General features: G+C 35.4%; 1 protein-coding gene across 1 annotated transcript; it reads right to left on the bottom strand.

Annotated features, from left to right (window-relative positions):
• Nucleotides 1–684: 684 nt before the first annotated feature.
• Nucleotides 685–12,862, bottom strand: LOC133699232 (cullin-associated NEDD8-dissociated protein 1-like). Its single transcript, XM_062122399.1, has 29 exons — nt 12,734–12,862; nt 12,191–12,275; nt 11,870–12,039; nt 11,066–11,276; nt 10,807–10,972; nt 10,163–10,292; nt 9,698–9,812; nt 9,438–9,595; nt 9,224–9,347; nt 8,898–8,948; nt 8,741–8,823; nt 8,051–8,135; nt 7,823–7,924; nt 7,620–7,718; nt 6,888–6,998; nt 6,688–6,771; nt 6,454–6,594; nt 6,189–6,281; nt 5,939–6,060; nt 5,666–5,828; nt 5,345–5,584; nt 4,988–5,236; nt 4,733–4,909; nt 4,483–4,629; nt 4,262–4,378; nt 2,585–2,753; nt 1,742–1,819; nt 1,522–1,660; nt 685–1,249 (listed from the first exon to the last, which is right to left on the bottom strand). Exons 2-29 carry the CDS (start codon nt 12,224–12,226, stop codon nt 1,153–1,155), a joined length of 3,657 nt encoding a protein of 1,218 aa, XP_061978383.1. The 5' UTR covers nt 12,227–12,275; nt 12,734–12,862; the 3' UTR covers nt 685–1,152.
• Nucleotides 12,863–13,509: the final 647 nt, after the last annotated feature.

Genomic DNA, 13,509 nt, shown 5'->3' with positions numbered 1-13,509 from the left:
GGGATTTAAATTAAGCATTTTAAGTTCACGAGCATCAAATTCGATGTCATTCTCAGTTAAATACAACAGAAATAATGCAACTGAAGATAATTATATTTTCTTAACACAATGTTTCAACAAAATTATTACACAGGTTGAATGTTATTATGGTTAAACAAAATTCCTTATTTACAAATAAATAGACATCAAAATCAAATTACCTCCTCAAAAAAACATTGATAAACAATATGGCTCCAACAATGCATGCAATTTAAGAAAAAAACACGACCAAAGTTGTAGGACCTGAACAGACCCCGCAAGTTAAACTAGAGCCTGTATTAGATCAAGTTTGAAAAAAGAAAAAAGAAAAATCAGAACTTGATCAAAACTCAAAACTCAAACCTAAACCCATTGACTTACAACATTATTTTGATAATTTAATAAATAAAAAAAGTCAACTTTCTACCCTTGCCCTAGACACTTGCCTCAGTACAACCATGCATGCCTTTTATATTTGTAATGAGACAATGGAGGTTTCAAATATTTTTTATTTAGAAATATATCTAAATAAAAAAAATATTTTTAAAAAATTATTATTAACATTAACATATTAAAACGATCTGAAAACATTAAAAAAAATTATTTTAAATAAAAAATTAAAAAATCAAACAGCATTACCAAACAAGCCTAAACATGTAGAATCAATTATTCAAGTAAAAATTCATTTGCTCGAACGAAGACTGGCCAGGCAAAAACATCAAGTCTCCAATCCAAATATTGAGGTCAGATTCTATGAACCATATCACTTACATAGCACAACCAATTGTGTACTCATTGGCTCCAAATGGGAAAAGCAATATTTCCATTTTCTATGCTCACAATAGGGCTAATTTTCAAGATGAGAGTGAAGTAATTTGACACCCTATACACGAAAACAGAGATTCTAAAAATGTTTTTTAGTATGCTGGGGACACGAAAATGGGACTTCACATAATCCTACCAAAACTTAGGATTGGTAACCTCCATTAAACATCCAACTCAGGCTATAACTTTTTCACCATTTTCTTTTTACCCCAAAAGAGCTTGGACTGCAGCCGCAGTCATCAAATATTTTCTCACCCCCTAACAAGAACTTCAGAACGATGACTGGTTAGCATGGAATCAGCATGTTCATCATTCATTTCGGATGGAATAATACTTGTCCCAGAGGGTTGGAGATTTTGAAATTTCACTCATAAGGTTTTTGAATTTAAGGCTGCAATCTCCTCCGCTGCAAAATAAGAAAGCAATGATCAAGCACCAGCAGAAGAGGAAGTATTCCATTCATTCAGCTCATGTCGTGTTTCCGTTATGCAGTTAGAAATAAAAATCCGAAACAATTTTTATCCAATCAGAGTAGAAATATGTCTAACGTGTTTTCTACCTACAGATGAAAGCCATGCTGAAGCATTAAAGTCATACCATGGCACAATAAGGGAAGTTATCTATAATTTTGGCAGAAGAGCAAACAGCTTCAATTTAAACAGTATAAAATCCACAAACCTTATGCGATTCAAGGATGCAATTGCTCGAAGAGCACTGCGAATCATGTCTTCATTACGATCCACTTCTTGCTTTACAGCAACTTGCTTAGGCTTAAAATTGATAGTTTTTTGGAGGGGGTCCACCAATGAGTCCAACACTGCAGTTCACAATTAAGAGATTAGAAAATTTGTAGCACAGAGAAACCAGCAGACTAAAGTAGCTTGATCAACTCACTGACCTGCCAATACAGCAGATGGACACTTATCTGCCAGTTTTGAGAGGATAAGATGGCAAGGCATTTTAACATCATAATGATCTGGAACATCCAAAATAGTCAAGTCAGCCAACAGTTGATAAAATTAACGATAACCATCATGTATACTCCAATCTTCACAGACGTCATTTGCTAACTAGATCTAATTATTGATATTGAATAATCATTTGAAATTAATCTCACTATCATACGGAAAACCAATGAAACAAGTAGTCTTAGTGAAATTTAGATAGTTAAGAGAATAAAGAGATTAGAATTCTTCTCACAAATAGTCTTTTTGAAAAATAAGATTCATATATGTACATGGATTTTATCCCTTAGTGATGATGCAAATGTTGCAAATTGAACGGTTTCTTGTCCTAGTTAGAAAAAAACCAAACATGTTTGAAATGTTGTAACCCAACGATGCAGATAAAGAAAGAAATTTAGTAATTAATTTCATTTATCTCTTAATTCTGAAAATTTTAGTTTTTCTAAAAAGATGAAAATAGGAAAATGAAATCATAACAAAGGAAAACTCCAGATTAATACTATCATTTATAGATAAATTTAATCCTGAACAGAATTAAAGATTGCTAAGATAGATTGAATCTTATATAAATAGGTTTTAAGAAAAAATGAAAGAAAGAAAAGAAATCAGGCTTGAGAAATAAATCAATATAATTCCCAATTTCCTTATATTTATTTTGTTTGGTTGCATCACTCAGCATCACTTTTCATGCATAAAACCAAACCAAATGAATCACAAAATTAAAATAACCATACAAAAAATAAGCGGGCTTAGGGAGGAGGGTATGGAACACGAACCATCCAAGCCTGATTTGAGGTAAGGAACAATGAAAGATGAAGGGTTCACTTGATCAAGACAACTGTCCAGCAATGTGTCTACGCATTCAAAAGCTGCTTTCCTCAACTCAAGGCCATCATCCACAATATGCTTGAAAGGCCCAAGATCTACTGTTCGTATCAATTCTTGCTGCAGCAAGCAGGGATTAAAAATCAGAAAATCTGACAGATATAATATGGGTGATTCATTATAAAATAGCCAGTATGGTAAAAATCAGAAAATCTGACAATTTGAAAAAACAGAATCATTGTGAATGACAAGAATATTACTCACAAAATCTGATACAGAAAAATGGTTTTTAAAACGAAGTGACAATCACAGCCATGCTGCTGCAGACAATCGCAGATGTTTCATAACTGTCACAATGATTTTGGGATTGTGGATGCAACTTGTTTGAAAACCAAATAATTTTGCATGTGGACAATCTATAATGCAAGCCTAAATATTGTAATACCAGTCTCCAATGTACACAGCAGAAACTAAGCGATTTTTAACAATGTGCTGCAAAAACAATGAAATAGCAGCTTTTTCAAGTCTAGCAGCTGAATTATTTTGCAATGTGACAGCCACAACATAATGTGATGTAGCAGCTGTATCAGAGCTGCCATTATTTGAAAACTTGGTTGCAGAACTCGTAAAAGGCAAAGCTCAATGGTGTTTTTTTTTTTTTTTTTTTTTTTGGGGGGGGGGGGGGGGGTTGGAAAGGAAACAACATCCACAAAACAAAGCAAAACTGGCCACACAAAGGATACTGATACTCAATCATGGCAGTGCAAAAGTACAAAAATTGATTTGAAGGACAATTCCATCAGTTCAAGCCTTCCCCATGGTATCCTGCCCTAGCAACTGAGAATCCTTTCAGGTCAATTCACTTTTGCATCCCCTTATTCATTGTTTCCGATCAATAGCAATAGATATATTGGCTCAAGCTTTAATTCACTTAAAACTTTCTTATTTTTTCGTGATCTTTCAATCAGCATTAATATAATCATATCATACATATATTGTTATAATAGCTTAAGCCACAAGGAATAAAACCACCAAATGTTTTTTAACGAGCATTATCTTGTAACTAAGCTCCTTGAAAAATATTTATAATAACTTGAATAACAAAGCAGACCTCAAAACAAAATTTCCAGAAGTCAAGAGAATATATGCCCTTATAAGCTGATCTAAGTTCATCTCAATCAATCATCCTATGAAATCCACTGGAGTTGCTATTTTTCATGCATACAAGAATGCATAATCCTAGGCTCAATGCAAAATGAACCAATGATTGTGCTCCCACATATGATGCCAGCATGTACATTATACAGACAGATTCAAATAACTAATTCAACATTTCATACAAAGACTAGCTAATACAAACTCTCGGCACTGCAATAAGCAAATTAGAAACAAAAAGATTAAACACAAATAATAGTTATAATATTACTAAAGCATTGAAATCATAAGCAGTGCATATGACCTCTCAGCACCATGCTAAAACAAATATAATGCAATGGGATAAAAAGATATCATTATAAAAGACAGGACAAGTTAAAAAGCTCAAGCAATAATCCACTATTTCCACTGTATTTAGACAAGCAGCGCATGAAACTCATCATTAGCTCAGAGAAGAAGAAGTTTTCAATTACCTTAACAATTGTTTGATCATAGAGAAGTGGCAATAATTCAGGAAGGAGTCCCTTAATAAGGTTAGGTTTGTTGTGAGCAAATGTGCTCAAGGCCAAGATAGCTGCACGCCTGACATGCTGCATGCCATATTGAAGAATAATCATTAGGTTCAAAAACCATGCAGCCCACCAAAAGAGAACACTGTGCTTATTCATTAGAGCAATATATAATTGCAACTTACCCGGTCATGATCCTTGATAAGCATAAGAAAAGATGAGATTTCAGGGTATATAATCTCATCAATCTTCTCAAGTCGCTCAACTATTGAGTATTTTACAGCAATTACTACTGTTGCTCTGGTGAAGGCAGCTGGACTCGTTGTTCTCACCTATAATGAATTTAGAGCACAAGTAAAACACAAGCCTTTGGAGCCACAAAAGCTAAGAACAAACTTAAATGAAACCCAGAATGCCATTTGATGTGTTAGATACCTTAAGCGCAGGAACAAGCTTTGCAGGTTCAACGAGTGCAATTTTACCGAGGCACTCAGCTACAACATTCCGGACGCCCTCTTCGTCACTTTCACAGTGATTAAATAGTAATTTAAGTATCTTCTCAACAATGGAATCCTGGAACTCCGCTTTATCTACCGACTGTCTTACTATAACCTGCATATTCAGGAGGTTAGAAAAGGAGACATGGTTTGAGGAAATAACCTTCAGTTTGATATATATATATAAACATACCTCCTTCAGAGAATGAAGCAGGAGATACTGTTTCTTCTGTTGATTATCAATCTGGTCCAAGATAAATGGTAGGTACTTGGAAAGATTACTGACAGCAATATTGCCAAGAGCATAAGAAGCAGCAGACTTTATCTCTTCAAAAGGGGATTGGAATGACTCGATAATAATGGTTTCTATATTTGCATGCAAGCTCAGATCTTTCCTTCTCCCAATTTCTCCCAGGCATAACAGTGCAAGGTGCTGCTTAGCCTGAAAAACAGTTACAAAATGCAGAATTCAGATATTTTTATAGAGAAGGGTATCATCAATCCAAAGACCATGTTACTTGATAGAAAATTTTGATAGTGGCAAACTTACTGAATTGGTGCTGCTGTCATCTTTAAGAATCTCAGTAAGCATGTCCACAGTAGATGAACATTTTAGATCGTCTGCAGCAAGGCAGAGAACAGCCACACATTGGGCTATTGAATGCAAAGCCTTTTTTGCAACACCTCCTGACTGTGGAGCTGGCTTGGCACTTGAAAGGAGCGAGTCCAGTAAAGTGTCGAAACTTGTATTTGCAGAATAGACTAAAGCAGCAAAAAAGTTTCGCAAAGCCTGAAATATCAAGCAGACAAAGTTTAAAACCAAGCATTAATTTGGACCAGATGTAATCTTTGGTACGGAAGAGAGTGTTACCAACAGGGCTTGACCCTGTAGCAATGGGCTTTTAATTAATGTTAGTGCCTGAGGAAGAACTTTATTTCTAACAGCCAAACCAACATTCGGGCTTGATTTCCTGTCAGTCATTAAGGTGCAGCAAAGTTCCAGAGCAAGAGCTGCCATGTGCAAATCTGAATCACTGGCACACAGGCAAAACCAAGAGAATTAGCATTTCGAATGTAATCACAGACAATAACCATTCCACGCTCCAAGAACCCACAAAAGCATAGCGTCAAAGGTGTGCAAAACCTTATCAGAGTAGAAAGTTCCACGATAATAACTTCATAAGCAGATGAACCAATTTGGTCACCATATGCTACAATTAGATAATTCAGTGTCCCCAAAGTTGCCTGCCTTAAAGCTCGATTAGCCTATGTTTCAAAACAATAATGCAGAGTTCAGAATTTATACACATACTCAAATGCACATCAGCCTATCTACAAATCATCAATCCAACATATTAGTATGTATATATTTTTAAGTAAGCAAACTTTCATACCTTCCGTAGGAATGCAGTCAGCTCTGCAATGACATTCTCCAGGACACATGACAGATCAATCCGAAGAGGAGAAGTCGCAATTACAGCAAAAGCCTAGATTCAGAAATTCAAAATGGCTTGAGTACTTGTGCATCATTGTGATCAAGAAAACACATTATAACTTCAGATGAGAAGGCCTAACTAAATTGTCACCACGACACCCATGACTGGTGCCAAAAAACCCATGGAATATAAACAATCACATGGCAATCTATGCAATACTGACCTTCACAGCAGTAAGTCGTGTTATCTCATTCCCCATACGATCAACAAGTACAGGGAGGCACACAGGTAATTCTGTTTTGAGATTATCACCAAATGTTGAAATGACAAGCCCCATGCAAGATATTGCACACTCCTTAACCTCCTGGATAAGAAGAAATTTGCCGCTTTAGAAAAGAATACAGAGGTTAAAAGGATTCTCGGTATGAGAAAAGGCTGCAGAATCAACTCTACTGACCTGGTCTTGATCTTGGTTTGTCAAGCGTGACATTATGGCATTATATATTGGACGAACATAAGGTTTGAAGTCAAAACCAAAGCCCTACATCAGAACAACAATTAAGTTATAAGAAATGGACTTTCATAAAAATAAAAATAAAAATAAAAATGTCAAACAAAATCTTGAAAAACATCAAAGTTAAAAAATAAATATCTAACCTGGATATTGGGACGGACAACACGAACAAGCTCCCCGCATACTCTTAAGGCCTCTGCTGTGACCTTGTAGTATCTCTCACCAACAGCAGATAAAACAGGACTAGAAAGGGCCTGCAATCACAAGCAATATAAATAACAGTAATCTTATTATTACTCACGAGTCGTGATTGTTTTTCATTCATAGAGGCTGTTGTTGAAAATAATCAAACCACAAGAAAGTTTCCAATTCATAGCAATACAAATAGGAATGTATACAAAATTTGTAAATGCATTCATAATGCAGACTAAGGGCAGCAATAAATAAGAGATCAAATTGGAAAATTTGCAAACCTATAAAAAAATGAAAAAACACTATTTCCATTAACTATTAAAACTCCTCTTGAAGATGATGAATTGTTACATCAATCCGGATGATGTTGTTGTTTTCAGGGGGACTGATCATTATCCCAACGAATCCTATTAAAAGAAAAGATCTTCACAGTGTAGCATTGACCGGCAAAGTTTTTCCAGACTTTAACAAGTTAACAAAAAATCATATATCCTCAAGCCATACAAGAGAGAATTCTTCAAAAATTAAAAAAAAAGGCTTAACATGTTATCTTTTGACATTTTAAGTTCATGCCAATAGAACATTGCGTAAGAGAAAAATGCTAGCAAAAAGATTAGAAATGAACTTGAGGATACTTGAGTATTATAAGAGGTTTCAAATTCCCGAATAAAACTATTAATTACCTTGATATAAGGGTGGAAAACAGGAGGTGAATGTGAAGCCAGTACCAATTTTGTAAAAGTAAGAGCCTCAATCTTCAAATTTGAGGTCGAAGATTTGTCCTGAGGAATGTTGTACAGGAAAAATTGCACCAATTAAAGATAGACTGTGAAAGGGAAAATCAAGCACCATTGATACACATCTGACTCGATGAAAATTCACTTACATTTAATGCCTTCTCGATTCCTGGAATAAGTGACCCAATCTGTTCTGAAAGGCAATCTGGCAAGACAACCACAAGTTCTCTCAACACTGAAAATGCCCCAACCTATTGGCAGACAAAGGTAATACATTTTATTTATTTTCTGTAAGGTGTGGGTACAATTCATCTAAGAGATGGCATACAATTTTTTGAGCATGCAACCCTTAATCCATGACATGTATCAGCTCTTACCTTAGTCTTGATGGATTTCTCACGCAGTTGCCTATTTATAGATTTGACAATCTTTGGCACTTCTTGCTTCAGTAACCATCTTGGGCTGCATAACATTAATGCTTGCAAAATTAGTAAACTGGGAGACCACACTCCTGAAACAATAAGCTAATTACAGACAAAGCAATTTTGTGGACACTATTTTATCATCTAATTCCAAAGTATAGCCATTATGTAGGCCCATGAACCCAAGTTTTAACACTTGGCCAACTTGTTTTGCATTGTAGTTTACAACTTTCAGGAACTGTGATTTTGTCCCTTTTGGATGGTACAGAGTAACACCATTCATTAGGCTTATAAGAATAAAATAAAAAGAAAAAAGAAAACTAAATAAAGAATCTCATCCTCTAGGGGACTAACCCTGATAAACCAGTCTCAATGGAATAGTGGCAGAGAAGGGCTGTGGTTATCAGTACACCCATTAATGTCAATGACACTCCACTTGGTTTCTATACAAGCTCTTAAAGTTGATTTAAAAGCAATGTCTCTGCCCTAAAAATGTTTCAAAACCAAGAAATTTACTCAAAAAAGAGAGGTGAAACACACAGTAAACAAAGAGAAAGAAAATACCTAGACATTTACCAGGAGAAATTCAAATAAATGATTTTAATATAAGGTAAATTTTCCATGCATAACAATACAGAAACTTGCCTTGATTCATTCATGTCAATCTTCCCTTTTGTAACGTTTCCAGTTTGACGTAGTAGCTCAATGAATGTATTGAAGACATCCATCTGAATCACAACAAACTCAGATGAGGATTCAGATGCAGTGCCCAAATTTCTCCAGTTAATTGATCAGGCCTTACCTTGACATTTTCTTCCCTTTCTTTAAATCTATCAATCAATTTAGGACAGGCCTGCACAAAAGAAAAACAGAAGCTTAACAAATTTTGTTTTTGATACCGGGATGTTGAGCAAGTTGGAATATAAAGAAGTTGAAAACCAATTTCTTTGATAAATCAAAGGATGCCATATCACATGAAAAAAAGAGAAGGAAAAAAACCATCCATGTCATCCACCTAAAGGCTTAAATCCAAATTCAAACATAAACCAACCACCAAAACTTTAGGCAGGTTCATACCAGACCACATTAAGAAATCACTTTACATGTGCCTCAATTATGGCAGCATACCTCCTCATACAGTTTTGCAAGAACTTCCGGACGAGAAACAATTAATGCCGCTAAGCATTTAGCGGCTGCCCTTCGAACTTTCCAGCTGACATCTTCATCATCGGTATATTCATTTTCACTCTCACTACAAAAAACAACGGGATTGAAGAGATTAATAACAAGTTCAGGAAGCATATTGAAATGAATTACAAATATGAATTTTTTAAAAACATACTCATCCTCCTCCTCCTCATGACTCTCGTCATCAGTATCTTCTTCCATGTTATCAGTAAAGTTTGGATCATAACTTAGGTACTCCAGAGCAAGATGAAGAATTTCGTCACAGTACGAATAAATGTCTCTGGGACATCTGAGCAGAAAACTTTCCAGTGCCTGCAGCAAAAATTTTAAGCATGCAACCAGAAGCCATGATCAAAGACAAGCAAATGATTAGAACCACAAGAGTAATAAAATGGATGGAGACATTTACAGCACCTGCAAGCCATATTCACGAAGCTCCTCATCATTCTCTGATGCACTTGTGCAGTAACTAATTAGCACTGGCACCGTGTCTCCAAGATGGGGTCCAAATCGATATCCCACAGCACGGCTTAAACACCAAAGCATCACACAATTTGTAAGCATAAAAAGTGTTGGCTTGTTAGGATGAGTAGACAGTGGGACAGGTGTAATCTAAAGCTCAAAGAAGAAACTTTTTCATTTCACACTTCGATACATTTAAAGTTCCAAGTCTACAAGTAGATATACATAAGCATGCCACAGTTCACACATTCAGACTACAAATCTTGTTATCAGACTGGCTCACATCTTGTAGTGCCAATGGTTTACCCTCAACAATACGAAGTTTGACCTGTCCTCCACAGTTATCAGAAAATTCTTTAATAGTGAACCCAGGAAAGTGAAAGCACCATATGGTAAACAGATACAGCATACCATTACCTCAAAGCACCAATCATTTGAATGTTTGTTCGGATCATCTCAGGTTTTGCACCCTTAGTTCTCAATTTCCGAACAACCTCAACTGTCGCCTTCCCCAATAAATCATCTGACAAGCTTGAAGCAAGAGATGCTGAACATCAAAGAATAGTTTAAAGCCACGTCAACAATCTTTAGGGTGGATGATTTCACATCATACTTATCAAAGTCGTAAATTAGCCAGAAATAAGGAAAAATCATAGAGACAGCAGGTTTGAAGGAATCTCCCATCTTAATTTGAAGTAAAAAGAACTTTGAATTGTTTTTATAAAAAAAAACACCCACCCTTCTCAAGTACATATCTGGTTTTAGGTCTCGCTACACAACTGCTACCAATACCAAGTTACATGCATAAAAATCTCATTGTTACCCAGGAGTGAGTGAGGGAGGGAGAGATGAAAGATGGGAAAGAGAGAGCAGAACACCTAATTTTAGCCATGCCTAATGGTTGAGGATGTGCCAAATTTCTGACTGCTCTGATATTTTGGTTAGGATCCAGGGCAAAAACCTTTCTGTTTCCCCCAAAGAGTGAATCAAGAAAATCTACAATTAATTCAAAATAATGGTATTGCAAGGGAAATCGATGACGAATATCAGTTCAGTCTTACCAATGCACGAAACTGTCCTCTTTCTAACGGTGGCTTGATTGGAATTCAATTGGGACAAAAGTGCATTTAAAAGCAACTCATGATCATTTGCCATCAAATTTCCAAATTTATGAAGAACATCACACAAAATATCAAGACATTCACATTTGATCTCCGTGCTCATTCCCTGTGGCAGAAAAGAATGCAAAGGGAAGTTATGGAGAAGAGGAGAAGAAACTTCCAGATGACAAGACCTTGACACATTGTATTTAGAACTCACCGGACTTGTTATTCCTTTTATCAACTGTGGAGATAGGGTGACAAGAATAGACTGAGCCAGAGATATTGCTGTGACTTCAGATGCAATAGTCTTCAAAGCAATGCTTGCGATGTCACGATGCTGATCTTTACCATGTAGCAATTTCTCACATAGTTTATTAGTCATCTCCACAACTCGAGCCTCGCTGACCTTCTTCACCAATGGAGCAAGACTGCAACACCACATTAATAAAAAGCATAAAAATCAAGCTTGCAGCAACACTGATATTTAGCATCTCCTTCATCTTCTTTTCCCTCTTGTTGTTCACACTTGAAAGAGCGCATGTATATGGGGCATCCACAAGGCAACAACCATGCCAAGTTGAGTCTCTCAGAAGTTACAATGTCCATATTGCATAAATGAAGAAAAAACAAGCCCCAAATCGAAACACGAGAAACAGGAAGCAAGAGTTCCAGCGGTAACTTTTTAACACTATTGACACAAAGCATCCATAATTTGTCCACATGCAAGTTGGAATTTTAAATAGCAACTCTTTGATGCTAAATCAGTATTGTCACATAAAGCACATATATACGAGAGTATGCACTACAATTTATGTAGTCTACACTCTAAAGGATATACAATACACAAGGACCAAAGTCTTAACGTGTGGAAATATAATGACAGGAGTGAAATATCTCTCCTTATATCTCTCCCAAATTTTGAGGAAACATTCCTGGAAAATTTTGGATGGATTTGGCCAACACCAAATACACAAATGTCATAATGTTTATAGCAATCAGAGAGAGAGAGAGAGAGACATACCACTTCACAGCCAATCCAGAAACATCACCAGCTACATCATCAAGTTGCTGTAGAACAATATTTGACAACTTTATCTCCAAATCAGTATCAGCTTTAAATCCCTCCTTGTTTAACTCATTCAACAAATCAGATGTTGCCATGTATCTGTAATCTTTATCCTTACCCGTCATCTGCAAACAAAGCCAAGCAAATCAAAATATAAATACAATTAACTATCACCAGCTGAAACACCCGAATGAACCATCACAAAAAATCTCCAACACCATCTCCTACCAACAAACAGTTCATCAAATGAAATCCCTGATAAAATAAAAACCATACCTTTTCCAGAATACCCGTCATTTGTAAATTCGCCATCTTTGCACGGCTATACGACCAAAAACACTCTTCTAACTAGAATCACACCCTAAGCACAACAATGAAAGCAAAAGATAAAGCAATTGCATAACCACACTACATAAAATTTCATGTGAAACAATACAAAAGCTAATGTTTTAAGGCATAAAAAGCACTAATTTTTCTTAAAAAACAATTAATCATACAATTTCTTGATTCAATAATCCAACATAATTTGAAACAAAAATTTAAAAAAAAATAAAGCAAAATTAAAATATTGAAAGAGCAAAAAGGGAAAGTATCTAAAAGAAACAATGTAGCACACTAGTAAGCAAACCCTAATCTAAGTTAAGCAGCCAAGAACCAATTTTTTGTTTTCCTCCAATATATTAAAAGCCGAAACCCTAAATAGTTAAGTGTGATCAGTGTGATGCGGTCAAAACCCAAGAAATCGAGAGGGACACTCCCACCCTGCACTGAAATCGAAAGCAGAGAACAAACAATAATCAATCAAAGCTCAAAACTTACCCAATGAGAGAGCTTAGCAAAGAAGATTTTGATTTTGATTTTGATTTTGATTTTGAAATTGATTTTTTTTTTCTTTTTATCGGACTCGGCTGGCTGGCTCCTCCTTTTTCCAGTTGTGGGCTCAGAACCTCTCCATATACTGCACAGTCCACGGCCCAGAGGGAATTAGAGATTGTCTATTATTAATGTCAATTAATAATTATAAAATAAAATAAAAAAATAATAGAGTCTTTTTATTAATTTTATGAATGGTAAAAATACTAAAAATGTCTTTTGAGACAAATAATATATGCCTAGTATGGGGTAGTTTTGGTTCTTCATTTTTAATGAACATTTAGATTTCTTCAATGCCCTTCAACATAATATATATATATATATATATATATATATAATTGAGGGTTTTTTTTCTTTAAGTTAGTTTTTTTTTATTTAGTGCTTTGACGAGGGCATTATGGTCTTTCAACAAAAAAAATGTAAAATTTTAAAAAGTTGTTACGCATGAGAAGTGATTGTGCGCTTTAGATAACACATGTGATATCTTCTAGTATTGAAATTTATCATTCTATTATGTCGTTGGATACACCTCAACATTCTCTTTCTCCTGGCACAGCACGTGTAGGCATTGTATTGGACGGTTTGTCATTAGTGGATTTTTTTTTATTTTCTCTCTCCTCCCTCTTAAATTGTATGTTGGTCTTCTTTGTTTTTTATACTTCTACTTAGTTCCTTTGCTTTTAATTTCTAATTTTTGTCTTTGGTCATTTCATAAAAGTTTT

This window comes from Populus nigra, chromosome 7, assembly GCF_951802175.1.
Source record: "Populus nigra chromosome 7, ddPopNigr1.1, whole genome shotgun sequence".
In the NCBI taxonomy this organism is placed as follows: domain Eukaryota; kingdom Viridiplantae; phylum Streptophyta; class Magnoliopsida; order Malpighiales; family Salicaceae; genus Populus; species Populus nigra.
Note: the sequence above shows the minus strand (reverse complement) of the source record. Positions and strands in the feature narration are given on the sequence as shown.

What these genes read in the sequence shown, in the direction of transcription:
- LOC133699232 (XM_062122399.1), bottom strand. Translation starts at nt 12,226, where the DNA reads ATGGCGAATTTACAAATGACGGGTATTCTGGAAAAG. An exon ending in TTGTCCGTCCCAATATCCAG is followed by an intron (nt 6,772 to 6,887) that starts GTTAGATATTTA and finishes GTTCTGATGTAG; the next exon opens with GGCTTTGGTTTTGACTTCAA. An exon ending in CCTCAAATCAGGCTTGGATG is followed by an intron (nt 1,820 to 2,584) that starts GTTCGTGTTCCA and finishes TGGATGTTCCAG; the next exon opens with ATCATTATGATGTTAAAATG.